This window comes from Uloborus diversus, chromosome 2, assembly GCF_026930045.1.
Source record: "Uloborus diversus isolate 005 chromosome 2, Udiv.v.3.1, whole genome shotgun sequence".
Lineage (NCBI taxonomy): Eukaryota > Metazoa > Arthropoda > Arachnida > Araneae > Uloboridae > Uloborus > Uloborus diversus.
Window position 1 is genome coordinate 138,699,888 of NC_072732.1, and position 25,488 is coordinate 138,725,375.

The window sequence follows — 25,488 nt, forward strand, 5'->3', positions numbered from 1 at the left end:
GGATGCAGGAAGTGGCGGAGTATGCACTTGATCCTATACAAAACCACATGCACTGAAATTTGGTGAAAGTGATCTGGTGGTCGTTGGATAACTTCTCTTCAACCAATCCAAACTGATACTTCAAAGCTAGGTAAATAATTCCCATAAGTTTATTCAGTGACAAAAATGGACCAAAAAATCTATGAATAAAGGTAGGATATATTACTAGTAATTTGACTTTAAATTGATTAATTTCAATTAATATTTCCAAAGTCCTTAACCTACAAAATTAACAGACTAATTTGCAGGCACCCTGTAAAAAAGCACTATATGATGAGTTTGGACAAAGCAAATAATAAGCAAGAAAACACTATGTTCATGGTCATACCATTTAAAAATCGATCAAAAAATCAATAAGTAGCTGATACGAATGAAATTGTATAAAAACTAACCATAAATCTGTTTAACTGTTCTCGTGCAGTCTCTGGTAAGCCTCCCACTGGTTTCGAAGACACAAGTTGACTGTCAATATCACTCAACCACATTAGCAAATCTTGAATTTCTTGATTGAATATTTGAGCCTAAAACACAAGTGTAATAGATAAAAAATACATCACTAGAAAATAATATTGGAAAGTAGAAGATGAGCATTTCTTAATTCACATATTTAGTGGTTCAAGTAAATTGTTACACAAATCAAATATGAAAAGATTATTACTAATTCAGCTTTGAAGTATGTGTGAAAATTTTAGAACTAAAAGTTAATTTTAAAGATTATTTTTAAGGAAATTAAACAGCCCATGTTCGAGCTGTACTGCAAAAGGGGAAGAAAATGCAGTGATGCGAAATTCACATGCCTTTGATTTTTTTTCTGAAATGTTACTCTAAAACATTTAAATAAGTACATAAAATTAAATGTATACATTGGTAACAAAGTGTACAGAAGAAAACTTCTACGATGAAATACCATTATAATAAACTTCAAGGGACCGCAAATTTTGTGCATTGTAATGGGAATTTCGTTGCAATGGAATTTAAGCAATGTAATGGAAATTACATTGAGACAGCTTTGAAACGGATATTTTGTTGTATTGGCATTCGTTGTGATGGAAGTTTCCTGTATCTAGTATGATTTCATTTTTTTTTTAATTTTTACATTTAAATTACTGAACATGAAATACATTTTTAAATCAAACTTATAGAAATAGTTTTAAACAATTTCTCAACAACTAAGAAAATGAAACACATAGACAAAGTAACTGATTATAAATTCAAAAAATGTTGATGAAACCCAAGTTTGTTGATTTTTATTCTTTTTAAAACCTATTCAAATTTCTTTCATCACCATGTATGAGTTGATATACATAAGGGTTAATTCTATATCCATAACACTTTAAAAAAAAGGCACTCAAACAGATATGCGTAGCAGTTTACTTCATGAATTAATCGATTGCCTTGATGTTTCTCTTTAAGTGTGAAAGACTTTAAATTATATATTTTCTTGAAAAGCTAAAATATGTATTTAATGATGTATTTGACACAGTAAAACATACTTCATTCAATGCTTCCTCCAACTCATGCTGTCTACGAGCTGCTTTATCTTGTAAGTGCTGCCATCTTTTGTTCAATTTATTGAGCTTGCTTTGAGTAACACTAGCATCTTCACTGCCTCGATTAGCTTCAATTAATTGCCTTCCAGCCGAGTTTAATGTATCCACACTGGTTTGGTGAGCTTGAATATCATTCATAAGCACCTAAAGGTTTAATAAAATTTTACCATGAATTTTCATTGAAATTTTTTTAAATAAAACACAGAATAAGTTATACATCTTATTATCTTTGATTTTTTTTATTATTTTTTTTTAAGAGGACGTACATCTTCCCATTGTTAAGCATTTTTAACACAAGTCAGAATGTTAAAGAACTGGCAAAATGAGCTCAACGCCAGTTGGTGAATGAATAAAATATTTTATAAAAATAATAAATAAACAAATTATTAAAATGGTAAGGTTAGCTGTGTCTTAAAAAAGAAAATGTTGAAATGTTTTAGACTCTGAAAATGCTTTAGTCAACAAAATTAAATGATTTGTTTATTTGAGCTGATGAATTTTAGAGTCATGCTTTGTACTTGTATTGCAATCTTAGAAATCACAAGTACTAAGACTTAAATACTAAATAGCAATAAAGATAAAAATCACCTATCAACAATCCTAAAATCTAAAATATATAAAACATATCAAATCACTAGGCAATATCAAACTTCCAGCAACTTTATTTTTAAATAATTTTTTAATAAAATAGTTATAGAAAAATAATACATTTATGCAAAAATCCAAAATAAATAACATCAAAATACTTCTTACCTTATGCTTAGCTAATTCCACTTCAATAACTTGAGGGTCTCCAAACACTGGAGTGAGTTCATCAAGCGTATTTTCAGTTTTCGTCATCCATACCATAAACTCATCCAGAGCATGCTGGAACTGTCCCAATCTCAACAAAGCATTTTCCAGTTCCCTCTAAACAATTAAACACAAAATTTTTTATGAAAATGCATATGCATTGCTCTTTTTCTAATTCTTTTGAAATTAGCATTGAAATGAAACAACATCAAATGGACAAAACTCTGTACCTGTCTATCAACAATGCCTTTTAGTAGATCATCCCATCGCTTATTAATTTCGGCCAAGGGTTCCCTTATTGCTTTAGCTTGAGCAGGTGATGTTCTCTCCATTAGCTCATGAGCCTGCCTGTTTAACGACTCTACTTCCACCATATGTGGATCAACTTCTTGCTTAAAGGCCTGAAAAATAACAGATATTAAACTTTAGAAATAAAGCACAAATTTCAATTTTTAAAGTAATTAATTAGTTCAATAAGATTTTTCACTTTCCGAAATGCAGTATAAAAAGGAAAGTTACACATCGGGTAAATAATTTTTAACAGGCGATTGATAAAATAAATAGGAACTGTTGCAACTTTTTACAATTGACAAATAAAATAAATCCATTTATTTTATTAAGTTAACAATAGACAAACAAAAATTCAGCACTGAGGGAATGATGTGTAACTGTCCTTTGACATACTGTCGTCTCTATTAACACTGGAAAAAATCAAATTCAATAATGTTCATTTTTTTCTACTTTACAATATGAAAAATTTCACAACATAAAGAACTTACAAAATCCAAGTGCTTTTAGACGTCATAAAGGACACAAATTTAAAGGATTAGAAATTTAATTTCATAGAAATCATATTTTTTTACCTGAAGCTGCTGAATTTGGCCCTTGACAGCTTCAATGTCAGAGCCCACTGGTCCAAGACCAGCAAAAGTCTCCTCAGCATAATCCAAAAATTCCAAGAGATTCTAGCAAAAACAAGTTGTTGAATTAAGCAAAAATATGTCAAAGAAAAAACAAAATATATACAAAATATACATTAATAACTTACAAAAACATTTTTTACTTTTTTTAACATGAAAAGAATGGAACAGAAAATATATGTTTCAACTAAACTAAATCTAGTTAATTGAACTAAAAACCTAATGTTCATTACAGAAGTTTTCCAAAAAGCAAAAAAAAAAAAAAATCTCTTTTGAATTTTAAAAAGATTAGAATAATGTTCTAATTCTTCGAATTGAAACGTAATAGTTTTTTATCCTCTCAGAGTGTTATGTAACTACTAGAAAACGTTCATGATCTTTATCTGTTTCATAACTCAGATGTCTTAATTTAGGAATTAATAATTCAATGCTAGAGCAAGCAATGACAGGTACTTAATGTTTGTTCTTACAGAGGTGCCCACCAGAGATATTTCTTTGGGTGATAGGACCATTGAAATTTTTATTCCAGACAATTTGAAATCTCATGTTGGGGGTCTCATTCTGAAGGATGCTCGATAACAATTAAGGGGAGTCCATCATCGTCCTTGTGGGGCTGGCATCCCTGGTCCCTATGTCTTGAACTAAAACATAAGTCACAAAATAGCCTATTATAAGCCCGGTATCAGAGCTTTTTTCAACAGCCTGGATGCAGATTTTAAAAAAAAATTGGCTGCAAGGAAAATCAGCATTAGATTAGTTGTAACAGTTATTATAAAACGTCACCCTAGAGTGTTTGAAAGTAAAATGCTAATGCAAAACATAGTCCAAAAAGTTCCAAATTAAAATGGAAAACTGAGATGTAGGTAGCAACCAGAGAAAGTGCTTTTGACCTTCGAGTCACTATAGACTCCAATGTAAATTTAGAAGCTTTTTTCTTTTTTTTAAAAAACCTTTTTTCTGTTTCATTCTAAATGTATTTTTCTTCTTTAAATTCAGCAGATTTGAGCAGAAAGTGAAAAAAAAAAATTTTGCAATTCAGAAACAATTTGCCAACTTGCTTAAAAACCTGCGCCGGACGTAGCAGCGTTGAGCTGTTTCTTCTACCGGAATCATAAGTAATTTCATTATTACTTACAGAAACTTTAAAAAACAATGCTTACTCCTAATATATCATGGAAATTCATAGCTTTCTCCATAGCATCAACCAAATTCTGCTCACGCTTGGCATACAAAGATGTAACATTGTCCCAAGCAGAATCTAAATCTTCTATATGTTTCTTAACTTCTGGTTTGTCTGGCTCACCACACAACTGCATCAAGTCTTGTCCAGCTTGACGACATTGATCAACTTCAGGTTTAGTTTGCTCAATTTCTTGTTTGATTTCCTATGGAAATAATATGTCTTAGATAAACATTCTTATAATGTCTGCACATTTAAATCAGATAATAAAAATAGTTATCTAAAGCTTGCTATTAAAAAAATGCTTGCTATTGAGTACATGGTTGAATTTTACACAAAATAGGGTAGAGCCTTGATCCATCGTTTTAAAAGGGGTACATGGGAAAACGTGTTTAAGTCAAAACATGAAGAAAAAATGTGTCTGCATTATACACAATTGTGTAACATATACACTGTTATAGTGTTTTATGTCGCTAGTGTTTCACTGGTGTTTTCTGTCACTAACGAGTCAAAGTTGAAACTGATAATCATTTTTTTCCTTTCTTTTAACTATTTAAATAAAGTTACTCAGAGGCCCACTGGCTCAGATTTATCTGAGCATTTACAACCAATAAATCAAGCAATTAGAAAATGCCGGGGTCTCTGAGAGTGTCAAATGTCAAATAAACACTTAAAAATTATGAAATTTCTAAAGGGAAATTGTACAGTAAAACAGAATGCTTAGAGTAGGGAGAATTGATTGCTTTTTCTTTTTACTTGAAAATTGTTACTAACAAATACGATTTTATGGTAAAAAGTACCGCCAACATAGAAGCCAATACTTTTCGCCAAAAATACTCATGGTTTTATTTAGTGTATGAATAAATATTTTTCTTACTGCCTAAACTGTAGGGGAAATAAATTGAAGTTGTAGAAAATTAAATATTAGTACAGTCAGACCTCCATATATCGAAGTAGCAAATTGTCGGAAAAAATTTGATATATAGAAATTTTGATATATAGAAATTTTGATGTATAGAAACAATCTTATTTTATCCTAAAAGTCTCCTAAATCATTAAAATTAAAGCTAATTTACATGTATGAAACCCAATTTCTAATTGATATGAGCATCGGATTAAATAAAAGCTAATAACTGAAAAATTAACAGAAATTACATTGTTGCGCCTTCATACATCTTCATTTTTCTTCAATTCAACTTCATCCTCAACATTAGGGGATTTTCATTTTGACAATGTAATCGAAAGGAAAGTAAAAAATCAATCTACTTAACTTGAATGATTTTTACTGCAGCTATAAAAAGACTAGGAATGATAATCAACAGACTAAAACGAGAACTTGAAACTGATTTTACAATGTTAATGGTTACAACTAAGATTTGAAATAAACTTGAGAGAATTTAAGAATTCCAGAACGAAACAATGACCTATCTACACACCCCTCAACCCCAGATTTCTTATGAGTTTTGTAGCAACCTTTAATAAACACAATTTTCTCCCCTAACCTTCATTTTTCTTGAGACAAACAGTCTAAAGTGGAAAAAAAATCTACGAATGTCTCAAAAAACAATTCGATATATAGAGATTTTTTCGATATGTAGAAACAATTTTTCTATGTAATGAACATAGAAATTTGCTAGGATTTCAACATATAGAAAATTTCGATATGTGGAAGTTCGATATATGGAGGTTTGACTGTAATTTGAAACACTATTTTTATTTTGCGGGTTTTGTTCATATTTTAAATTAAAGGACAAATTTGCATGTATAAATGTATAAGTAGTTTCAAATGAAGTAATTTTTCAAAAAATTGAAAAAAATGTCTTTTTTCAAGAGTTTTGACACAAAGAGAAAATTTTTACAACAATGAATACAAGAAGATGACTTTTTGAAGAACGTTACATATGAGTCTCGATAACGTTATATGAATACAATTTCTATAGGGAAGCACAACAAACAAATGATCAGTGGGGGGAAAAGGATGGATATGGAAGAGATAGATGGAGGTTTCGTTGTACACATACACACACACATTTATAAATCTGTGTCATAATTCTTCACATCAGAGTACTTTATCTGTACATAAACAATCTTTTTAACATAAAATACAATAAGACTTGAATTACAAAGAAATATCTATGCTTACTTGGAGAGCATTTCTTTGATGTTGTATGGCATTAGGTTCAACTGCAGGAGGTTCTTGAGCATTGAGGCTGTCCTGTAGTTCTTTAAGAGCTTTCATAACCATTGTGAGCTCATCCCAAAATCTTTCGGCAGCAGCCAATGCATCTTCAAGCGAGCGACCTCTGTTGCGAGCCAACTTTTGAATGTTATCCCAAAGTTGATTCAATTTATCAAGCTTCTGTTTGATGTCTGTGAAAAATTAAATTTAAATATGTTATTGAACGTATGTAAATTTAAAAACAAGCAGCAAGCATAGAGGGAGAGAATTGAACTTCCACTACCCACACTTTTTATTTATAAAAAACTTTTAAGGAACATATTGAAAAGAAAAAAAAATGTACAAAATGCATCAAAAGCATATATCCTCCATAAAAAGTTTTTATGATTAACCCTTCTACATAAAATCAAAGTTGTGAAAATATTTCGAGTAGCTAATTCTCAAGTTTACAGACATTGCATTTATACATATACTAGTGGTACCCGCACTGCTTTGCCTGTAGTAGAAAATTAAAAGGTCATTTGGTACGCCTGCATATTTAAAAATAATGGATGATGAATCTTCCACCAATTTGCTGTGTTCATTTGCTTGCCCTTGTTACCGTTCTACGTTATGATAATTTGGTAATTTACTCATCCACGTTGTGATAATTTGCTCGCAAATTTTTTCTTAAAATTGGAATAGAAAACAAAATTGAAATTTCAAAAAATGGCTTCGGGAGGCACATTTCCATGCTATAAACTAATTCTGTGCCAAATTTCATAAAAATCGGCAGAACGGTCTAGGCGCTATGCGCGTCACAGAGATCCAGACAGAAAAACTTCCAGCTTTACTATTAGTAAAAAAGATTAGAGCAAATTAAGCACAACAAACAGAAGAGATTATTATTACACATGTATATTCAAATTATGTACAAAATTAAACATAATATCCAACTCTACGTGAGGGACTTAAATAAGAATGCAAATGTGTTAACCTTTAACAGCTGGATCACGAGCACTTCCAGCTTTTATAATCACATCATCAGCAGCTCGTTTGACAGCTTCCAGAGCATTTGAACGTTTATCTAAGTCTTCCAAGATGCCTCGATTATCGTTTAGCTGATCTTCAATTTTCTCTGGGTGAGCTGAAACTGGCTCAGCATTCTGTAACTGATCTGCAGTACTGCTTAAAGAGTTCAGCATACCATCTAATTTATCTGAAAACTGAATTCAAAAGCGAATAAGTCAGGATGAAAAAAATTTAAAATGGATTTTTATTGAACAAATAAATACAAGACATTCCAACAACACAAAACAAAACAAAAAAAAAAAAGTAACATAAACATTAGAAAAATCTTCATTTAAAAATTTGAGAAGTATACTTTTGCTACTTAAATGTATTTTTAAATGCCTTATGGTCTATTATCTGATTTCCGGTACCAAGAATCCAAAAGTTTAATATTTAATACTCATTAGTTTATGGCATAGCTTTTGATACAGAAAAAATCAAGATCATTTTGATACAGAAAAAAAACCCCATCATTTTGATGACATTATGAACATCTGATAAACTTACCAATTTTGAGAAAATTCCAAAAAGTTGTCACTTTTCCCAAAATTATTCTTAAAATTGTATCTAACATAACACCAATTGTTTTAAATCAGTGAAATGCTTCAAGTAATAATTTGAACATTATACTTTGATTTTAAACAACCAAAACTAATTGTTCCACTAGTTTTATTTGTATCAGAGAAAAGGTTTTTATTTGCATGTTTACCTCCTGCATAGTATAGTGTTATGTGTTTCTTTAACTGCTTCAATTTCTAAATAGAATGTCTTTCTCTTCACTGGTTTTCATATTTTCAACATTTATTTCAGAATTGGAAGAGTTTACTATTATTGTTGTTATTATTGTTGTTATTATTTATTTTCAATATTTTAGGGCTGTATTCTTCGTAGTATAAGGGTGAAATTCTTTTTTTTTTCCTTTCTCGATATTAATGTTTTATTACAATTTTACTTATCAAAAGCTAAGAATGTGTTTATTTGAAATTGTTTCCACATATGCAGGCTGCTGATGGTCTGCTTGCCTACACCCACTAATTCAGGCCACTATGAAATAAAATTCTGCAGTCTGTAGAAGCAATGGTAGATCTCGTATATTTCCTTTCAGCAATTTTTAGTATTGACAGTTTGGTAAATTTTTCATGGATGGAATGCCATTTTACCGCTCTAAATACTAAATTGAAATCAACTTTAACTTGCTACATGATACAAAATAAATAACATGTGATCAAAACTTATTTTCAAAAGGGGGGAGGGGAAACAAACGAATTCTAAGTCAAATCTTGCCAGACTGTTTTACAATTAATATTGCGCAGTCTACATCACTTTATCACAATAAACTAATAAATCTTACCATATTTTTATATATATTTTGCTAGAAACAAAGAAAACGTTCACTATTGTGGTAGCAATTTTCTTAGTTCCAATGTTAGCATAATATTTAACTTTAGACAAATGTACTAACACATTGCATTTGAAATGACATCTTTCATGTTGAAAAACTCAAAACTACTGAATCAGTTCTCCTCTGACTCCTTTTTGCTTATAGTAAATTATTTTTAAAACATTTTGCATATTTATTAGGTAAAATATTAACATTTCATAAAAAAATAGCATATTAATTAAAGTTAATGCACAAACTTCAAACAATAAAAGCTTTTTTTTTTTTTGCTTCACTTAGCAGCACGAAATCATAAAGGAAAATTTTTAATTAGAAACTATTCCAAATAACCTGTGAAGTAGCTTGCATAGCTTCTTCCAAAGCATTCTGGCGATCTCTCAATATGTCTTTCAAAGCATTATATCTACTATTATCAGAATCCATGATTTCTTGGATTTTAGCTCCTTCTGATGGCGTGCAGAGTTTCTTCAATGCAGCTCCTGTTTTATTCAACTTGTCAACCAAAGCCTTGTGCTCTGCAACTGACTGCATCAGGGCCTGCCAATAAAAATATTTATTAAAATGGTCAACATTAGATGAGTAAAATTTCAAAAAATAAACATGAGTTAAAAATGATTAATATTATATTTATTTTAGCACAATAAATCAATGTATTACTTTATTCTTATCTTGTTGTTTCTTGATTTGATTAGCATTCATCGATGGAGTTTCTAGCAAATCAGCTTCAGATTCAATTTCATCGAGCCATTGGCACAAATCTGCGTGAGTTTCGAAAAAATGTTCCGACAGAGGCAGTGCTTGTTCAAGAGCAGCTAAGCGATCAGCACATAATGCTGACACAGAATTCGTGACATCCTTCAATTCTTCAGACTTGTCTTTTACTTCTGCGAGATCATCTCCAGTTGATTCCCTCATCAGTTTCTTCGCTGCAGACAGAATATCTCTTACTCGACCTTTTTGGCTACTTACTTCCTCATTTAGAGCCTAAAATTCAAATGTAAGAATTTAGATGACATATCTGCAGTTAAAATGGTGCTTTTAGTTTCAAAAAAAAAAATAAGGAAAACAATTTATAATATGAAATTTAGCTAATTCTTTATCATTAAGTTTCTAATGGTAATTCTTATTTCAAGTTATTCTTACTTTCTGCTCCTTCAATAGGGCTGCTAAAGCATCTGGATCGACAGACAAGGGCTCAGCTTGCAACAGCTGCTTTTCAGCTTCATGAAACCAATCTAAAAGATCTTCAATGTCTCCAATAACCTATAGAAATAGAAAGAATTAAAATAATCAAATTTTGACAAACTTTGTTAAATAAGAAGTGTAGTTTCACAGTACACAAATGAAAAAATCATCATAAATTCCCCAAAAAAAATAATAAGAAACAAAACTTTTTGTAAGAAATATTTTGATTATAATATGATCTAACCAGAGCAATATAAACTTACTTCTACATTTCTTTGTTTTGATAGATCAATTCGTTCAGCTTTTCTTTGTACTTGCTCACAAATTGCATCAAATCTACGATTTACACGTGATACCTGATTTTCAATTTCTGCTGCACCTTGTCCTGGTGACATCTGACATAACTGAGGCCCAAGATGATTTAAAGTATCTACTAGAGGTCTGTATTCTTGTATTTCACCCTCAAGCCTCTGAAATGAAAAGTTGATTAAAATTTCAAAACGTGATGAGTATTCTTATTTTTAAAGTTAAAGCAATAATAATTAACGTAACAATTATTTTACTATTAACGTGACAATTATTTTACTATAGTTGAAACGTTTTTTCATTACAAAATAAACCATTTCACATTCAACTTTTCTTTATCTTACAAGCATTCAAAACTTGTTTACTTGAAAAAAAAAATTTAAAAATATCTTTTTGGTTTTTTTTTCTTACATTTTTACTAGTTCCCTTAGGATACCATCAAAAGTATTTTTTAAATTAAAGCTAGGACTTCATTTTGGACAAAAAAAGTGAGGGAGCCCAATAGTCTTCAGAACTTATTGCCTGAATTTCGTGTAATGAATGAAAATTCATATAAATTTCAAAAGTGCTCGAGCTGAGCTCATGTTAGTTCCTGTACAAATTAAGTCCTGATTCGCGTTGAAATATTCTGTCGAATTGAAGATCAATTACTATTGTGTACAGAAAACAATCAAGTCAAAGGAATGTAAAATTTTTCATAAAGTTTTATAATTGTTAAAATTACCAAGAGACTAACGCACAATTTTTAAAAATATTGAAATACTTTAGAGAAATTCAATTTGTTCTTATTTTGAAATACATTTTATAATATGTTAATGAAGAGCAACAAATAAGTAAAATACTAAACAAAAAAAAAATTTAATGGATAAAGTGTAAACATGTAGTTTTTAGAACCAGGACTACAGAGATGGAGGAAAAACGAGACCACGGGAATTTTACATTTTAGAGTCTTCTACTCCGGGATCCTAAAATCAGTCTGACTCTGACTCCAGTAGCATTGACAGAGTTGCAGACTTAAGAGGTTAAATGCTCGACAGCGACTTTCAAATCAGTCCAACTCCACGACTCTCATTCCGACTTCGAATCCTTGACAGAATTGCAAACTTAAGGAGAAAATGAGCAACTCTAATTTTTGGAACTTCAAACCTTCAACTCCCGACTCCTTTATCCAAAATTAGCCCAACTCCAAGTCCATCGAACAAATGCCACACTTTCACTTACTGTACATCAATTTTCTCTTCAAAAATGTTAATGCAACTTTATGTCTATCAAGAACCTTATCAAGAAATTACACTTTTAAAAATAAACACAAGAACGTGTATGCACACATTATTTATATGCATAATTATTTGTTGGGGCTAAAATTCGAAGTTTTAATTGGACTTAATACGTCCATGTGAATGGAAAGAATGAAATTCTTTTAATTTTTCTCATTTCTTAAAATTTTTCAAAGAATGTTTTATTTCCCTCCACTGTATCTGAATCCTTAACCATTAATTACATTCATTTACTAAAAGTGCATAAAGATTTCAGAAGGGGCAAAAGGGACAGCATGCATTATGATCACTGTGCAATAGAGCTAGGCGATATGCGAATTTTAATACCACGATATATCGCTTTCCAAATATCGATATTTTGGATACATATAAGTCGTTAAATTTCAACATTTTATGGGGGGGGGGACTGCTAAAACTATTACATAAGCATCTGCAACAGAGAAAAGCCATAGACCATCTTGGTGAACAGCTACAGCAAGGATTTTCATGTGTTTGTGTCGGGGGGGGGGGGGTGATTATGAGGCAGATTATACCACAGAAACTTTTGGAGAAATTAATTTAGAAGAATTTAAGTCTTTTTATTAGTGGGTGGCAATTCTTGAGGGAAAAGGGGGCTTGGTAAAATTGAGGGGTGCCATCGCAGTCGGAGGGGGGGGGGGAATGGGCACCCCTAATTACATCATCTGCATATTAAGATATGCAACAGAGAAATGCTATTAGTCATCTTGAAAAGAAAATATTAAGGGGAAAAATATCAAGTAACCCTCCTTCCTCGTCTTGTCTAGCTTTTATTCCGTCTCCCACCCCAGCTGTTCTTCGATAATTACCATAGAGCTTGCAAAACATGATGGTAGCTTACGCTTTATACCAAACGAAACGTCTTCAATTTGAACTTTCGGCATTTCATTAAACATCAACCAAAATTTTACAAAAGTGAGTTTTTCTGAAAATATAGGAGTTCCGGTATTTTCGAAGATGAAGATACCGGAAATCCGGTAAAATACCGGAACACAATCACTGCTGCTAAACATTTCACTTATTTAACCTTTGACAATTCAAAATGTAACACAAAGGTGAAACAGTAAAAACATGTGAAACAGTAAAAACTCATGCCAGTGTTTGTTAACCCATATTTAAATTGGAAAAAACTACTAACTTGGATAATAGTTTCTTGACTAGATAGGCCTACATTTTCCAGATTTTTTAACTGCCTTTCAGTAGAATCCATCCAAGATGTTACACGTTCATGAGAAGCATGATAATTTTGAACTAATGGCAAGGAATCTTGAGCTTGGCGCAGTTTATCAGCTGCACGACTTGCGAGATCAGTAAACTTTACACTTAAGTTGTCAAGCTTTTCTTTCATTCGTATTACATCATCACCTATGTGAACACAAATTCTCATCATTTGAAAAGTATAAATAAAAGCATAAAAACAAAAACATAGTAATAAGATTATATTAACACACAACATAAAATGATAAAATATCAAAAGAAAATTCAAGAAGTGCAGTCTGTAAGTTGTATTTAGCATTTAAATCAGCTCATTACGCATAAGATCTATCCGCCATTTTCTGGACAATTGGAAGAGGGACATCGTCACAGCTTTTCACTTCTCAAACTAGGACTGACTGAATTTACTACAAACACACAGAATTTATTTACATTTATTATCTAATTGAATTAGCTATCCAAAATGCAGCTTTAGGTTAATTCTGGTTTCTTAAAGAAGGGGTATTGAATCCCATGACTCTCTCCCACCTCTCGCCTCTGGATCTTCTGTTGTATTCAAGTACATCAAAAAGTATTTTTTTGCAAAATTAAATCTGAAGTGAGGTAGTATCATTTGATGATAAATATATTATGCTGAAAATAAAGAACATTACATTTCATGGATTACATTAAGTAGACAACAGAAAAGTTTCTCTTTCCATACTACTTTATGAATGATTAATTAATAACAAATTCTTCAAAATATCAAATTAAGAGAAGAATAGTTTAAAACAGAAGCAACACAAAATGTTCATACTCAAACCACTGTAACAGTATGAATTGAAACAACTCTTGCAAATACATTGCATATGAATATCATTGTGTTAATACGATAAATAAATAATTTTTTTCTCTTACCTGAAGCATGTTTCATTATGTCTTGACCAGCACTAGCTACATCATCAACTTGTTTTTGATGATCAGCAATTTCTTCACTCAGTTCCTAGAAAATATGCAATTATATACTTGTCTATGTATTTGGTGTCCAATTTTTGAAGAAATGAGTAAAAAAACATTCCCTTTTCAAAGCAGTACAATTTCACTAAACAAACTACAGCAAAATGGATTCTCTCACAAAATTTAAGTTATAATAAGGTGGAAAATTTAACTAGTGTCCATACTAGCTATGTACTAGCGTACTACCTACTCTGCAGATTTATTTATGTACTAGTGGCACCCCTTCGGCTTTGCCGGTAGTAGAAAATTAAAAGGTCTTTTGGTTCGCCTGCATCTTTACAAATAATGTATGATGAATTTCTTGCCAATTGGATTGCCATGTTACAGTTCCATGTTATGATAACTTGGCAATTTACTCGTCCATCTAATGATAATTTTGCTCGGGAAAATGTTCTTAAAATTGGAATAGAAAAAGAACAAAATCGAATTTTCGAAAAATCGCTTTGAGGTGCACACCCCCCCATGCTACAAACTAATTCTTTGCCAAATTTCATAAAAATCGGGCCGAACGGTCTAGGCGCTATGCGCGTCACAGAGATCGAAACATCCTGACAGAGATCCGGACAGAGAGACTCAGGTTTTTTATTAGTAAAGAAAAGATATAATAAATCAAATAACAAATATTCAGATGCAAATGGTTATAATGATACAACACTAATACGTGCAATATTGATTTTAATTTTTTTAAAGAAAATTAAGATGAATAATTTGCTATGCCTGAAAACCATCAATATGTATACAAAATTAAATTTCACAAATGAAAGTTGAAAAATACAATATAATAACTCACGACAAGTTCATCCAGTTGTTCTTGTAGCTTGTCGACATAGACACTCAAAGTATGAAATCTGGAAAACCGAGATGCCATCTCATCAATCCATGCCATTAGATCTTCATAATTCACATTAAAAGAGCCCATGCCTTGGTAAGCTTCAGCTAAAAGCTGTCCAATATGCTCACTGTCTTCTACAACCTTCGCAAAATGATTAGTGGCTTCTTGTAGTTTTTCTACAACCATTTGAGCTTCATCATCTCCAACAAGACCCATTAAAGTTTGAGCAACTTCAGTGAGTTCTTCAAAGGCTTCTTTATGATCCATAATATCCTCATGAAGAGCCTAAAAGAGGGACTCCAAAATTAGGGTTTTAGGTTTAAAATACAAAATTGCTTTGCAATTTAATTGTTTTAACAAACAGACAATTTCAGCCTGACAGCAATATTAACAGTTACTTGTACATAAGGTCTTATTATGTTAAGTTACTTACTACAGTCGAGGCTCACAAATATGGTTCGATAATTAGGAATATTGTTTTTTTTTTTTTTTGAATAAAAGATTGATAAAACCTACGCCATTGCTCCATATTACATAAATGGCATGTATTTTGTACTTTTGGTGCTTCACATTTCAACAAATTGACGTCGTTTAATATTCAGCCATCCCCCATATCAGTTCGAACTTTAAAAGTCTTCTGTATAAAAAATTCCTTAACTTCCTTCATGAATTTTTTTTTTTAATTTCATTTAACTTTTCCCTTTACTTTATTCTTTCAATCTAAACTTGAAATTCAAAATTTCCACACTGAAGGTGATACAATAAAATAAGCATTGAACATTTTTAAACATTAAATTATGGTATAAAATATTCAATGCTTATTATTAAAAAAATTCCAATTGCTTAATTTTTGTACTATTTTTCTTATGGTCAGTCACAAAACCATAGAAAAGAGTAACTTCGTTTTGGCTGATTATGAAATTTTTTTTATAAAAATTACTATTACCATAAATTACATAAAGTACACAACAAAACAGATACCAACTTAAGTTTCACTCTTTCAAAGCATTTAACATATACACACTAAGAAAAAGTAATTCATTCTTTTAAAAACTGTACTTGGGAATTTCTTGGAATTATAGTGAGTTTTGTTTTCTTAATAATCAGTTACAGTTCATAGTTCATAAAAAGAATTTACAATTATGGAGAACCACGCATTTACAAACACACATCCAATGCCACGTAAAAGTGAATGCATTCATAAAATTAAATACATACAAAAAGAAAATAAAAAAGCCTCACTTCATGTTCAATCATTCGCTGACGAATCTTTTCTTGGTCAGTTGGTATGGTGGCCATGGCAGCCAATTTCTTTTCAGTTTGCTCTAGCCATTCATCCAAAGGAACGATTCGATCTTGGAAATCTTTTGCTACTGGAATTGTCCTTTCCAAAGCATCAGTTCTTTCTTGAGCAGCATTCGACAGATCTTCAAATCGCTGCATTAAGTCACCCAGCTGTGCATCAATTTGCATTCTTTCTATAGGATCCGAATTTTTCATAATTTCAGTTCCCATTTCCATAAGAGAATTCATACTAGTTTGCCTGTCCAAAAGCAACTTGTTCAAAAACTGAAAGAAAAGTTCATTTATAACATTTGATAAAATTAAAAACATAGCATAATTCTATGCAATTTTTGTATTGAAAATGCATGTAAAGAATAACCACTCTAATTTTCCATTATATTATTATGTTGTTCTGTTTAAAAAAATGTTTTTAAATTAAATATATATATATATGGTAATCTCTTTCAAATAGATAAATATTTTAAAACAAAAGCTAGTTTAAATTGTTGGGGTTGCTGTCTGAAACATATTATAGACTCATCTGCAGCCTTTTCATATGGAGGTGGATTCACCATGTTTCAACTGTTGCAATTGCAAGGGGCCCCCCACGACCATACGGGCCCCAAAGGAGGTTCAAAAATGCACAAGATAAATGTTTTACATGTTCTGTGATAAGTAAAGGATCCCAAAAAATGTATTAGGATGAGCCCTAAACTTGTAAATCCACCACTATTTTCATCATCTGCAAGAAATTTGCTTTCAAGCTTCTCGGAATGATTATTTACTACTCAGATTGTTTCTCACTGTACTTTTTTGAATGATACACACTTCTTTCCATAAACAGGTGGTCTTTTCCCCCACAATAATTAACACTAGAAAGACGGCGTTTTGCGTATACCTAGAAAGACTAGCAGCGGTCACTTTGACCGCCATACTTAAAAGATTGGAAATTTCCTCCTTTCGGGATTTTTAACCATAGAAAAGAATTGTTTCAACATGTCAGAGTTTAATTCAACAATTTAATCATAATTTAGTCTGCAATAAGTCTCAGATAGCTTTTTTTTTAAATTTTATGTTCGATCAAGTGAAATACACATGCCTTACGCAATTGGCATTGAGAAAGAGCAAATTTGTACAAAAAAGAGGAAATTTTCTTAGCATGTAATAACTAACAAGTACTATAACCGACCGTGCATGTGTTTGGTTTAAAAAGTACCTAAATATCGTAAGATACCATACATTACTATCTTTTACAGTATTCCGAAATACTTATCTTATCACGTCACCTGTATATTAGCCATTAACAGTTTTTTTTTTTTTTGGCAATCAGAACAAATGCTCATAGATTTCTATCCGCATAGTTTAATTTCGCACTATTTTAATCTTTCTCCTGAGGTAGATACTTATTTATATGCAGCAAAATTGATCAGTGGAGGTGACTTGGAGGAAATTGGAGAAATAGGAGTTCTGTTTTTGAAATTTCCCCCTTTTTTTCGGCGTCAGACCCTTTTCCCTTTTTCTTTCACTGCTTTTTATATTTTGAGCATCATTTTTTATTAGCGAGGTGTCTTCTGATTCTAACTCAGAAGAACAATCCTCTTCCGCAAATCTAGGCTCCGAAAAATATTTGCAGTAATCTCATGAAAGCAATCTATTCTCATCGCTAAGAAAATATTTCACTTCAGATTGTTCATTCGAACCATTATCTGTTTTAGATAAATCTGCAACAGCTTCAGGAATTAATGTTCTTATAAGTTTTGCTTGTCAACGGTTCTTCTCAACACCATAAAGATAATTATGTGACTGAGCACTTCATTATCATCAAAGAAAATAAACGTCAATGCTTCAAGCAAAGCACGTGTTTTGGTGCAAAAGGAACTCCAGCAAACATTTTTGGAATTTACCTGTTTATATTTACTTCATTTTAGACCCAAAGTAATTTCACATGTTCAGTCAAATGCTTTTCAAATTTACCTTTCTCAACTTTGTCCCCTGTGCAATAGCAGAAAACTGAAACCACGCAACCAGCAGGTGTTTCGCATTTTCATAACAGTTCAAAGAATTAAACCTGACCAGCAGGTACTAAGATAAATAAATACCTTTGTGCTGAATAGTAAAGTCAGAACAAACATCGTAAGAAGAAGCACAAATTTGTAAATTACAGCAGACACGTGTTTCGGCGTTACAGGGAACGCCTTTTTCAATGCAAAAAATAATGAGCTTATGGATGAAAAGACATCCGACAAAAGCCGACAAAAGGCTTTTGTCGGATGTCTTTTCATCCATAAGCTCATTATTTTTTGCATTGAAAAAGGCGTTCCCTGTAATGCCGAAACACGTGTCTGCTGTAATTTACAAATTTGTGCTTCTTCTTACGTGTTTGTTCTGACTTTACAGCAGGTACTACTCAAGCTCAAAAGAACATTACTCACCCTGACAACTAACAATAGTCCATAGTACACACAACTGATAAGAGAAAAAAGAAGAAAACGGATGCATAAAGAAAGGTTCACTTAGCGGTCAAAATGACCGTAGTCAGTCTTTCTAGGTATAAACATTTATAGCGACTATAATAATAATCCTAAAGAAAAAAAAATCACTGTTGTAAGATATAAAAAAAATAGTTAGGAAAAGTCAATGAAGGAAAAAGAGTTTGAAAATTAAACGCAGCAAATATCGTTTGCGGTCAAAATGACCGCTTCCATCTTTCTAGTGTTAAACAGCAGTACACTGTGCTCCCCTATTTTAACTATCAACTATCATGACAAATTTGAACCTGAGTTACGTAACTGCCAAGAGTTGAAATGAAATGGATTATGCAGCCGCATATCAACATTCTTTAAATGCATTAATAGATTACAGGGTTCATACCCTTTAGGCAGAAAAAAATTCAAGCACTTTTCAAGTACTTTTCAAGGTAAAAAATTTTGTTTTCAAGGCAATATCATAAATTTGTACTAAAAATATTGTATGCAGATTTCATTTACTACAAACACATAGAAATAAGGCAATAATACAAAAAAGTATAGGAAAACAAAATTGCTTTTTCTACAACGAGAGACGTTTTGATGAAAGATCTACTGCGTTGAAAGTTTTTCTGAAAATGTTTGAAAAGTTTGGTCATAAAAAGAAGCAGATACTAAGAGGTTTAATTTTGAGGTTTTTCAAAGGTTGCAGCAGTCAGAGGTTTGTATATTTTCTAGAATCAGCAAATTAATACTTTATAAAAAAAAAACTTTCATAAGTGCTTTTAACTTTTATGGGAAGAAACTAAAATACCCAAGTTCAATGGCATTGCCAGAGAGGAGTTTTTGAAGTCACCCCCCCCCCCCCAGTTTCAACATTTATTTCCAATATCTATACAGTGGTTTATTACACTATAAGGGCGGTTAGGACAAAAACACTACCCAGAAAGTTATTTCAGTTTGCACTATTAAGTTCTAAAAATATCAGGTTTGCAAATCATTTATAAGTATGCAAATCAATTATTCGTATGTATTTATTAGCTGTTCAGCCAATAAGGCATTTCAACTGTCCTCGAGTAAATTTAAAAATTAGGAAGCAAGAAAAGTTTATGAAAGTCCACAGTCCAGTCTCTACACCTCAAAATATACAAAAGCAGCTTAAGCAGTGATAAATACTCTGAATGCAAACTTGAGCCTATTCAGCTTTCATTGATTAACTTGCAATAGACAATAAATGTGCAAGTTCAGATTTATAGAGCCATATTTCGAAATTGAAAAGATTCACAAGAAGTTGACATATATTATGACAAAAGTAGTTTTATTTTGGGAAAAAATGGGTTATTGTTGAAATTAGAATTTAAATTTAGAAAGGCAATAATATTCAGGTGTAATTGTGATTTGTGAGTTCATAAAAAATTACCTGAAAGTTTCAAAGAGCAAAATGGGGCGAGGGGGGGGGGAATAATTTTTAAAACTAAGCCCCCTATTACTTGAATATACATATGTACAACAATAACTTTTGCTATGCATACAATTCATAAAATAGTTTATTAAGTCAAAATATTCTGCATAGAAATACCATGCCCAGTGCCTGTTGATAACCAGCAACAGGCACTGGGCCTAGCTAGGCTGGTACTGGTCAATTTATTAGATCCAAATGAAGATGAATGACCCTCGTTAAGCTATCTACCCCTTTGCTGATTAAAGCCTCTTTCAGTAAGCTCCAAGTACCCACAACCTTAATAAAGTAGTAATTTTGAACATTGAGGAAAAGGCAGGGCCGTATCCAGAGGGGGGACCTGACGGGTCCCCCCCCCCCCGAAACCCAAAATGTTTTGTACCGTAAAACAGAAGGTTTTTTTTTTTATTATTTATTTTTTTTTTAAATTCCTAATGTCAAAAAAGGAAAATAACAAAGTTTTTTTTATTCTTAATTTTGCTACTATTCAAAATTTATAATATTTTGAAGACATACAGAAAAAGCAGTTCTAGTGCTCATTAAGCCGCAAGGCACACTTGAAATTTAGACCTTTAATTAGGACTTCCTGCTCTCTTTCCCAATTCAATTCAGGGCAGTCCAGCGTTAAGGCAGGCCCTTTGTCAGTTCGTTGTTTTTCAAATCTACCAAACTGACTTCTGTGCACTTCCTCCTCCAGGGGCGTGCACAGAAATTTTGGGGCTGTCACAAATGTCTTTTTTGGGCCCCCTCCATATTGTTTACCCATATTTTCAACCCCAGGTTTAAAAATATTGGGTCCCATTTAAGCTCGGTCCCGGGCCAACAGGTGTCCTTTCTCCCCTCTGTGCACGATCCTGCCCTCCTCCCCCTATAACTCTAGTAAAACTTACACTGTACCGATTTCGATCTGGGGACTCCCCAAAGGCTGGGCCCCTATTTTCCGACTAGGCGAGTATCTTGTTACCTAGATGTGCCAAATTCAGCTCCTTGATACATCCTGAGTAAAAAATGCAAAAATCACGATTCTCGCGTTTTTGTAGCATAATTTTCAAGATCATTTTTGTGACTGATATGTTTCATGTCCTGCATTTATTTAGTGCCGAATTCAGTATCATGGAAGTTCTTTTGTTATTGCTTGTTTTTTTTCCTTACCTCTACTGCATACTGTTAATACCTTAAGTATGAGAAAAAAAATAACACTTACTCTACTCTCATTTTCTGCACTACTTGTGATTGAAAAAAAAAGTTTGTTTCGATAAATATTTCGTTGCATTTATTTTTTAACTTAAAACGGGTGTGTCTTACAAAGTTATAATCATTTTGTAAGACTGTACAATCAACTTCTGAAAAGTATAAATAAAGAGCTTCAAATAATTTCAACTGTTCGAGAGTCTTTGAAAATTATTTAAGTTTTTGAAATTCCTTGAAAAGTTCTTGAATTTTTTATCTTATCAAGAAAATAAAGTATGAATTGTCCAAATGGCCAGAATATTACTCTTCTGTTCTTATTTTCTGAATGTCTACACCATTTCTTTTAAACTATTTTGTAGAATTTTCATACTGTAGGGCTTAATTACTGTAGTACTTAAATGAAAAAAAAAGGGGGGGGGAGTAGGGTTAGTGATCAAAAACAAACTTCACTAAAAGCCGATATGAGCAGATGACTGGGTGCTTCTCTTTTCTCCTCTCTCGTTTTTCCTCTCTGTCCATTAATTTCCTTTATTTGTCGAGCAAGCAATTTTTATTTTGTTTCTCCGGGGAAAAACTCCCGGACCCCCTGAAATTATGGATGTTCTACATCCGACTTAAAGGGACACTCTCCTGTTATCCTTACCACTACAAGGTGAATAAGAAAAATAATAAGAAATTAAAATAAAATAACAACAGTCCAAACAGTGGAATCATTAAAAATAGAGACAAAAAGTCTTCTATGTTAACATTTTTATGAGTTTGGTGTGTCTATGTATACTATATGTGTGTGTGTGTGTTAGGGCAATGTGCTAATCCGGGCCCCTCCTGAAAATAATTTCTGGATACGGCCTTGGGAAAAGGGGAAAATTGGAGATATAGGGAGGTAAAAGTATAAAAACGAACACTACACGATTTCAAGTGAATAATCATAACACAACCACCCCTGTTATACACGTTATTTATTTTAGCAGACATAAAAAAATGATGTACTTATAAATAAAATTATATAAATCAACTTTATATTTAAAATACAAACTTTAAGTTAATTTGTTAGGTGCTCAACTGCTGAAATTTAAATTTTTTTTAAAAAATCTGTTATGACCAAAAATTAGGTAAAGATAATCATTCAAAATTGCAAAAATAAATAAGCAAATAATTAAACAAGACCAAGGTAATACATTCTTTAACTCTTTAGTTATTAAAATAAAAAATAAAATAAGCTAATCTGATGTAGCAGTGTCAAAATAACTACTAATTGCCAAAAATATAAAAATATTTACAAATACAAAAGGATTGAAATCTCAAACAAGGGAAGCAAATTTTCGCGAATTAAGTTTAATGTTGTCATGTTTCCCATAAAATAAACTTATATTTTACTGAAATTAAACATAAAATATGCTAATCTACGGTAGCAAATATGAAAATAACATCCGATTAGAGAATATATTTAAATATTTGCAAGATGCAAAAAGATTGAAATTTCAAACACGAGAAGCAATTTTTCGCAAAGTCTGAGTTTGTTCGACGTGGCATGTTTCCCATGAAATAAATTTGTTTTTTATTAAAATTAAACAAAAAATATACTAATCTAAGGTAGCATATGCGAAACTAACATTTGATTAGCCAAAATATTTAAATATTTGCAGGATGCAAAAAGATTGAAATTTCAAACACAAGAGCAATTTTCCGCGAAACCCGAGTAAGTTCAATGTTGTCATGGTTTCCAAATTAATATCTTTGTTAATTAATGAAATTAAACAAAAAAAAAATAAACTAATCTAAGGTACCATATGTCAAAATATCTTTCGGTTGTAAAAAACATCAAAATATTTACAAGATGCAAAAGGATTGAAATCCCAAACACGGAAGCAATTTTTCGCGATGTTGCATACTGAACACATGTTCAGAAAATTGCATTGGTGAAATACTTTTTTAAAACTTCTAAGCACAATTGATTTTTGAGAGAATTTAAGCACTAAGAAACTTTTTCAAGGTTTTAAAACTTTTTCAAGGTTTTCAAGCACTTGAAAATGAACTTTTTTTTTCAAGCACTTTTCAAGGTTTTTCAAGGGCGTACGAACCCTGGATTACTGCTAAAAGATAGTGTATCAATTTGTGATTTATTCAATCAAGCTTTTTTTCCAAACAATTTCTCTTTCTGGGGGAGAAATACCACCTCAGCATTGAAAAAAATCAACAGGATGTTTTGCTCAATCTCATTATTCATTTAAAAAATGCTGTTGTTCATTGCAACAGCAAACTTAATAAAAAAATTAATAAATAACTGTGAACTTTTACCTTCTGTTCTTGCAATTGGGCTTTCACGACCTTATAATCAGCTGATGGTGGCTTCTGGTTCGCTACCATTTCCTCAGTATCTTCAAGCCACTTTTGCACTCCATCTAATGCATCTTGGAATTTTCCAGACTGCAACAAGGCAATGTCCAACTTCCGATCTCTTTCATTCATCTGAAAAATGAAACAACGGTGAAAAAACAACATACAATTTGCAGCATTTGATATTTTGCCTAAAAATAGTCAAAATTTTTAAAAGTGTAAGACTCAAACAGTTACCCTCTGTTTCAAATCGTTCCATCGCTCATTCAAGATGTCTAAGTCTTGTTCTAGTACTGTGGTTTTAACACCAGGAGATGCAGACTGTATTAATCCTTGGCCAACTTTATTGATATTGTCAATTTGTTTCCCAAGAGGCTCAAGTCGATTGCGATGATAACGCTGAAATAAAAATTATTCTTAAGTAATCAAATTTCAATTCCAGCAAACAAACTTCAAATAGAAATGGTTGGCAAGGACGTGACTAAAACTTGTAAATGCAAGCACAAAGTGCAGAGCTTGCAAAAAGTCTGCAAATATACATAAAACTCAGATTTTGCAAAAATAAATAAATGATTCATAACAGAAATCATGGGAGAACTCAAAATTGGTGAAATGTAGAACATAATGTTGGTCAAATGGGATTTTATGTTTATGAAAAAGAAAAAATGGGAGAAAGTAAAAAGTTTATGTAAATGATTGAAAAACTGAAATTTATTCAAATAATTTGCAAAAAGTTTGAAAAATCTTGGCCTTGCATGTATATAACATGCCAAAGAGAAAAATAGGAAGACAGTCAGTATTTTAATTTGGCCTTTTTTCTTTTTTTTTTTTTTTTTATAGAACTTGGATTTCTCACAAATGGAAGTCAGCCATATTTTCCAAACCACTATGTCACTGATTCACATCTTTGGTGAAGCAGCAATGATATGTTATGCAGGTTATGCTTTTGATTGCCTTTAGTTTTCATTTTGATTGATGCAGTGAGAAGTAAAGAGGTGTAATTACTTCTAGTTTTGAGCAAACATGTTCAAAGTTCAAGCATTAGACCAACTTTGATTGAAAAAAAATTTCTAAAGCATGTTATGCAGCAGCACCTATCAGGGCTACTAGTGCCCTCTCTTTCAGGTATGTTCCCCAAAACAGATAAGAGTTCCTTCTACCATTTGTATTGATTCTCTCCAAATTTTTAACTTTAGCACTTACAAATCTTTGCTTCTCACTGCCTCTATTAATGTTGTATTTCCCAAGTGTTTGATGAAAAGTTGCCAAAGTGCTAAGATAACGTTAAGGACAATAAAAATTAGTAAAAAAAATCAACGAATAGCCTTAGTTTGGTAATTTTTCCATTAAATGCTCACAAGCTAAATTTCAAAACAAGCAAAAGTTGGACAATGTTTTAAATACATTATTATTCCTTGAAATATACTTTATAAGCTTACCTTGAACTCATCCTGCTGAGATCGAATGGCATCCACTTCTCCACCAATGGCTTTAAAAGAAAGTTCTTCTTCTGCCGTTTCATTCAATTCTTTAGCAATGTCGGTGTAATCTCCATAAAATTTTTCCAGCCTACCCAGCATGTTTTCCAAATTGTTGTCTCTAGTTTTTGCACGTTCCTCAAGGCGAATCAATTGGCGATTCAGGCTATCCAGCTGAGAGGAAGAAAAAAGCTTCATAAATATTTCATTATGAAAGAAGAATTAGAAATCTGCAATGCAAAACTATAAAACATAACTATAAACTATAATCCTAAACAAATTACACCATGCTCTTATGTAACAAATTGCCTCAAAGTGAGACTGTATTTTGTCCTA

General features: G+C 31.8%; 1 protein-coding gene across 1 annotated transcript in view; it reads right to left on the reverse strand.

Moving 5' to 3' along the window:
* The window catches only part of LOC129216046 (dystonin-like), a 446,756-nt gene that overhangs the window by 34,949 nt on the left and 386,319 nt on the right, over window positions 1-25,488 (reverse strand). The window contains exons 54-72 of the mRNA XM_054850190.1: window positions 25,114-25,326; window positions 23,912-24,073; window positions 23,636-23,806; window positions 16,181-16,507; window positions 14,897-15,223; window positions 14,008-14,092; window positions 13,034-13,260; window positions 10,558-10,764; window positions 10,253-10,372; window positions 9,767-10,093; window positions 9,440-9,646; window positions 7,637-7,865; window positions 6,625-6,851; window positions 4,462-4,686; window positions 3,245-3,346; window positions 2,612-2,782; window positions 2,343-2,498; window positions 1,533-1,733; window positions 432-560 (exon numbers count right to left, since the gene is read on the reverse strand). Of these exons, the coding sequence (XP_054706165.1) occupies window positions 432-560; window positions 1,533-1,733; window positions 2,343-2,498; window positions 2,612-2,782; window positions 3,245-3,346; window positions 4,462-4,686; window positions 6,625-6,851; window positions 7,637-7,865; window positions 9,440-9,646; window positions 9,767-10,093; window positions 10,253-10,372; window positions 10,558-10,764; window positions 13,034-13,260; window positions 14,008-14,092; window positions 14,897-15,223; window positions 16,181-16,507; window positions 23,636-23,806; window positions 23,912-24,073; window positions 25,114-25,326 (3,813 nt within the window). The remainder of the gene's footprint in view (window positions 1-431; window positions 561-1,532; window positions 1,734-2,342; window positions 2,499-2,611; window positions 2,783-3,244; window positions 3,347-4,461; window positions 4,687-6,624; window positions 6,852-7,636; window positions 7,866-9,439; window positions 9,647-9,766; window positions 10,094-10,252; window positions 10,373-10,557; window positions 10,765-13,033; window positions 13,261-14,007; window positions 14,093-14,896; window positions 15,224-16,180; window positions 16,508-23,635; window positions 23,807-23,911; window positions 24,074-25,113; window positions 25,327-25,488) is intronic.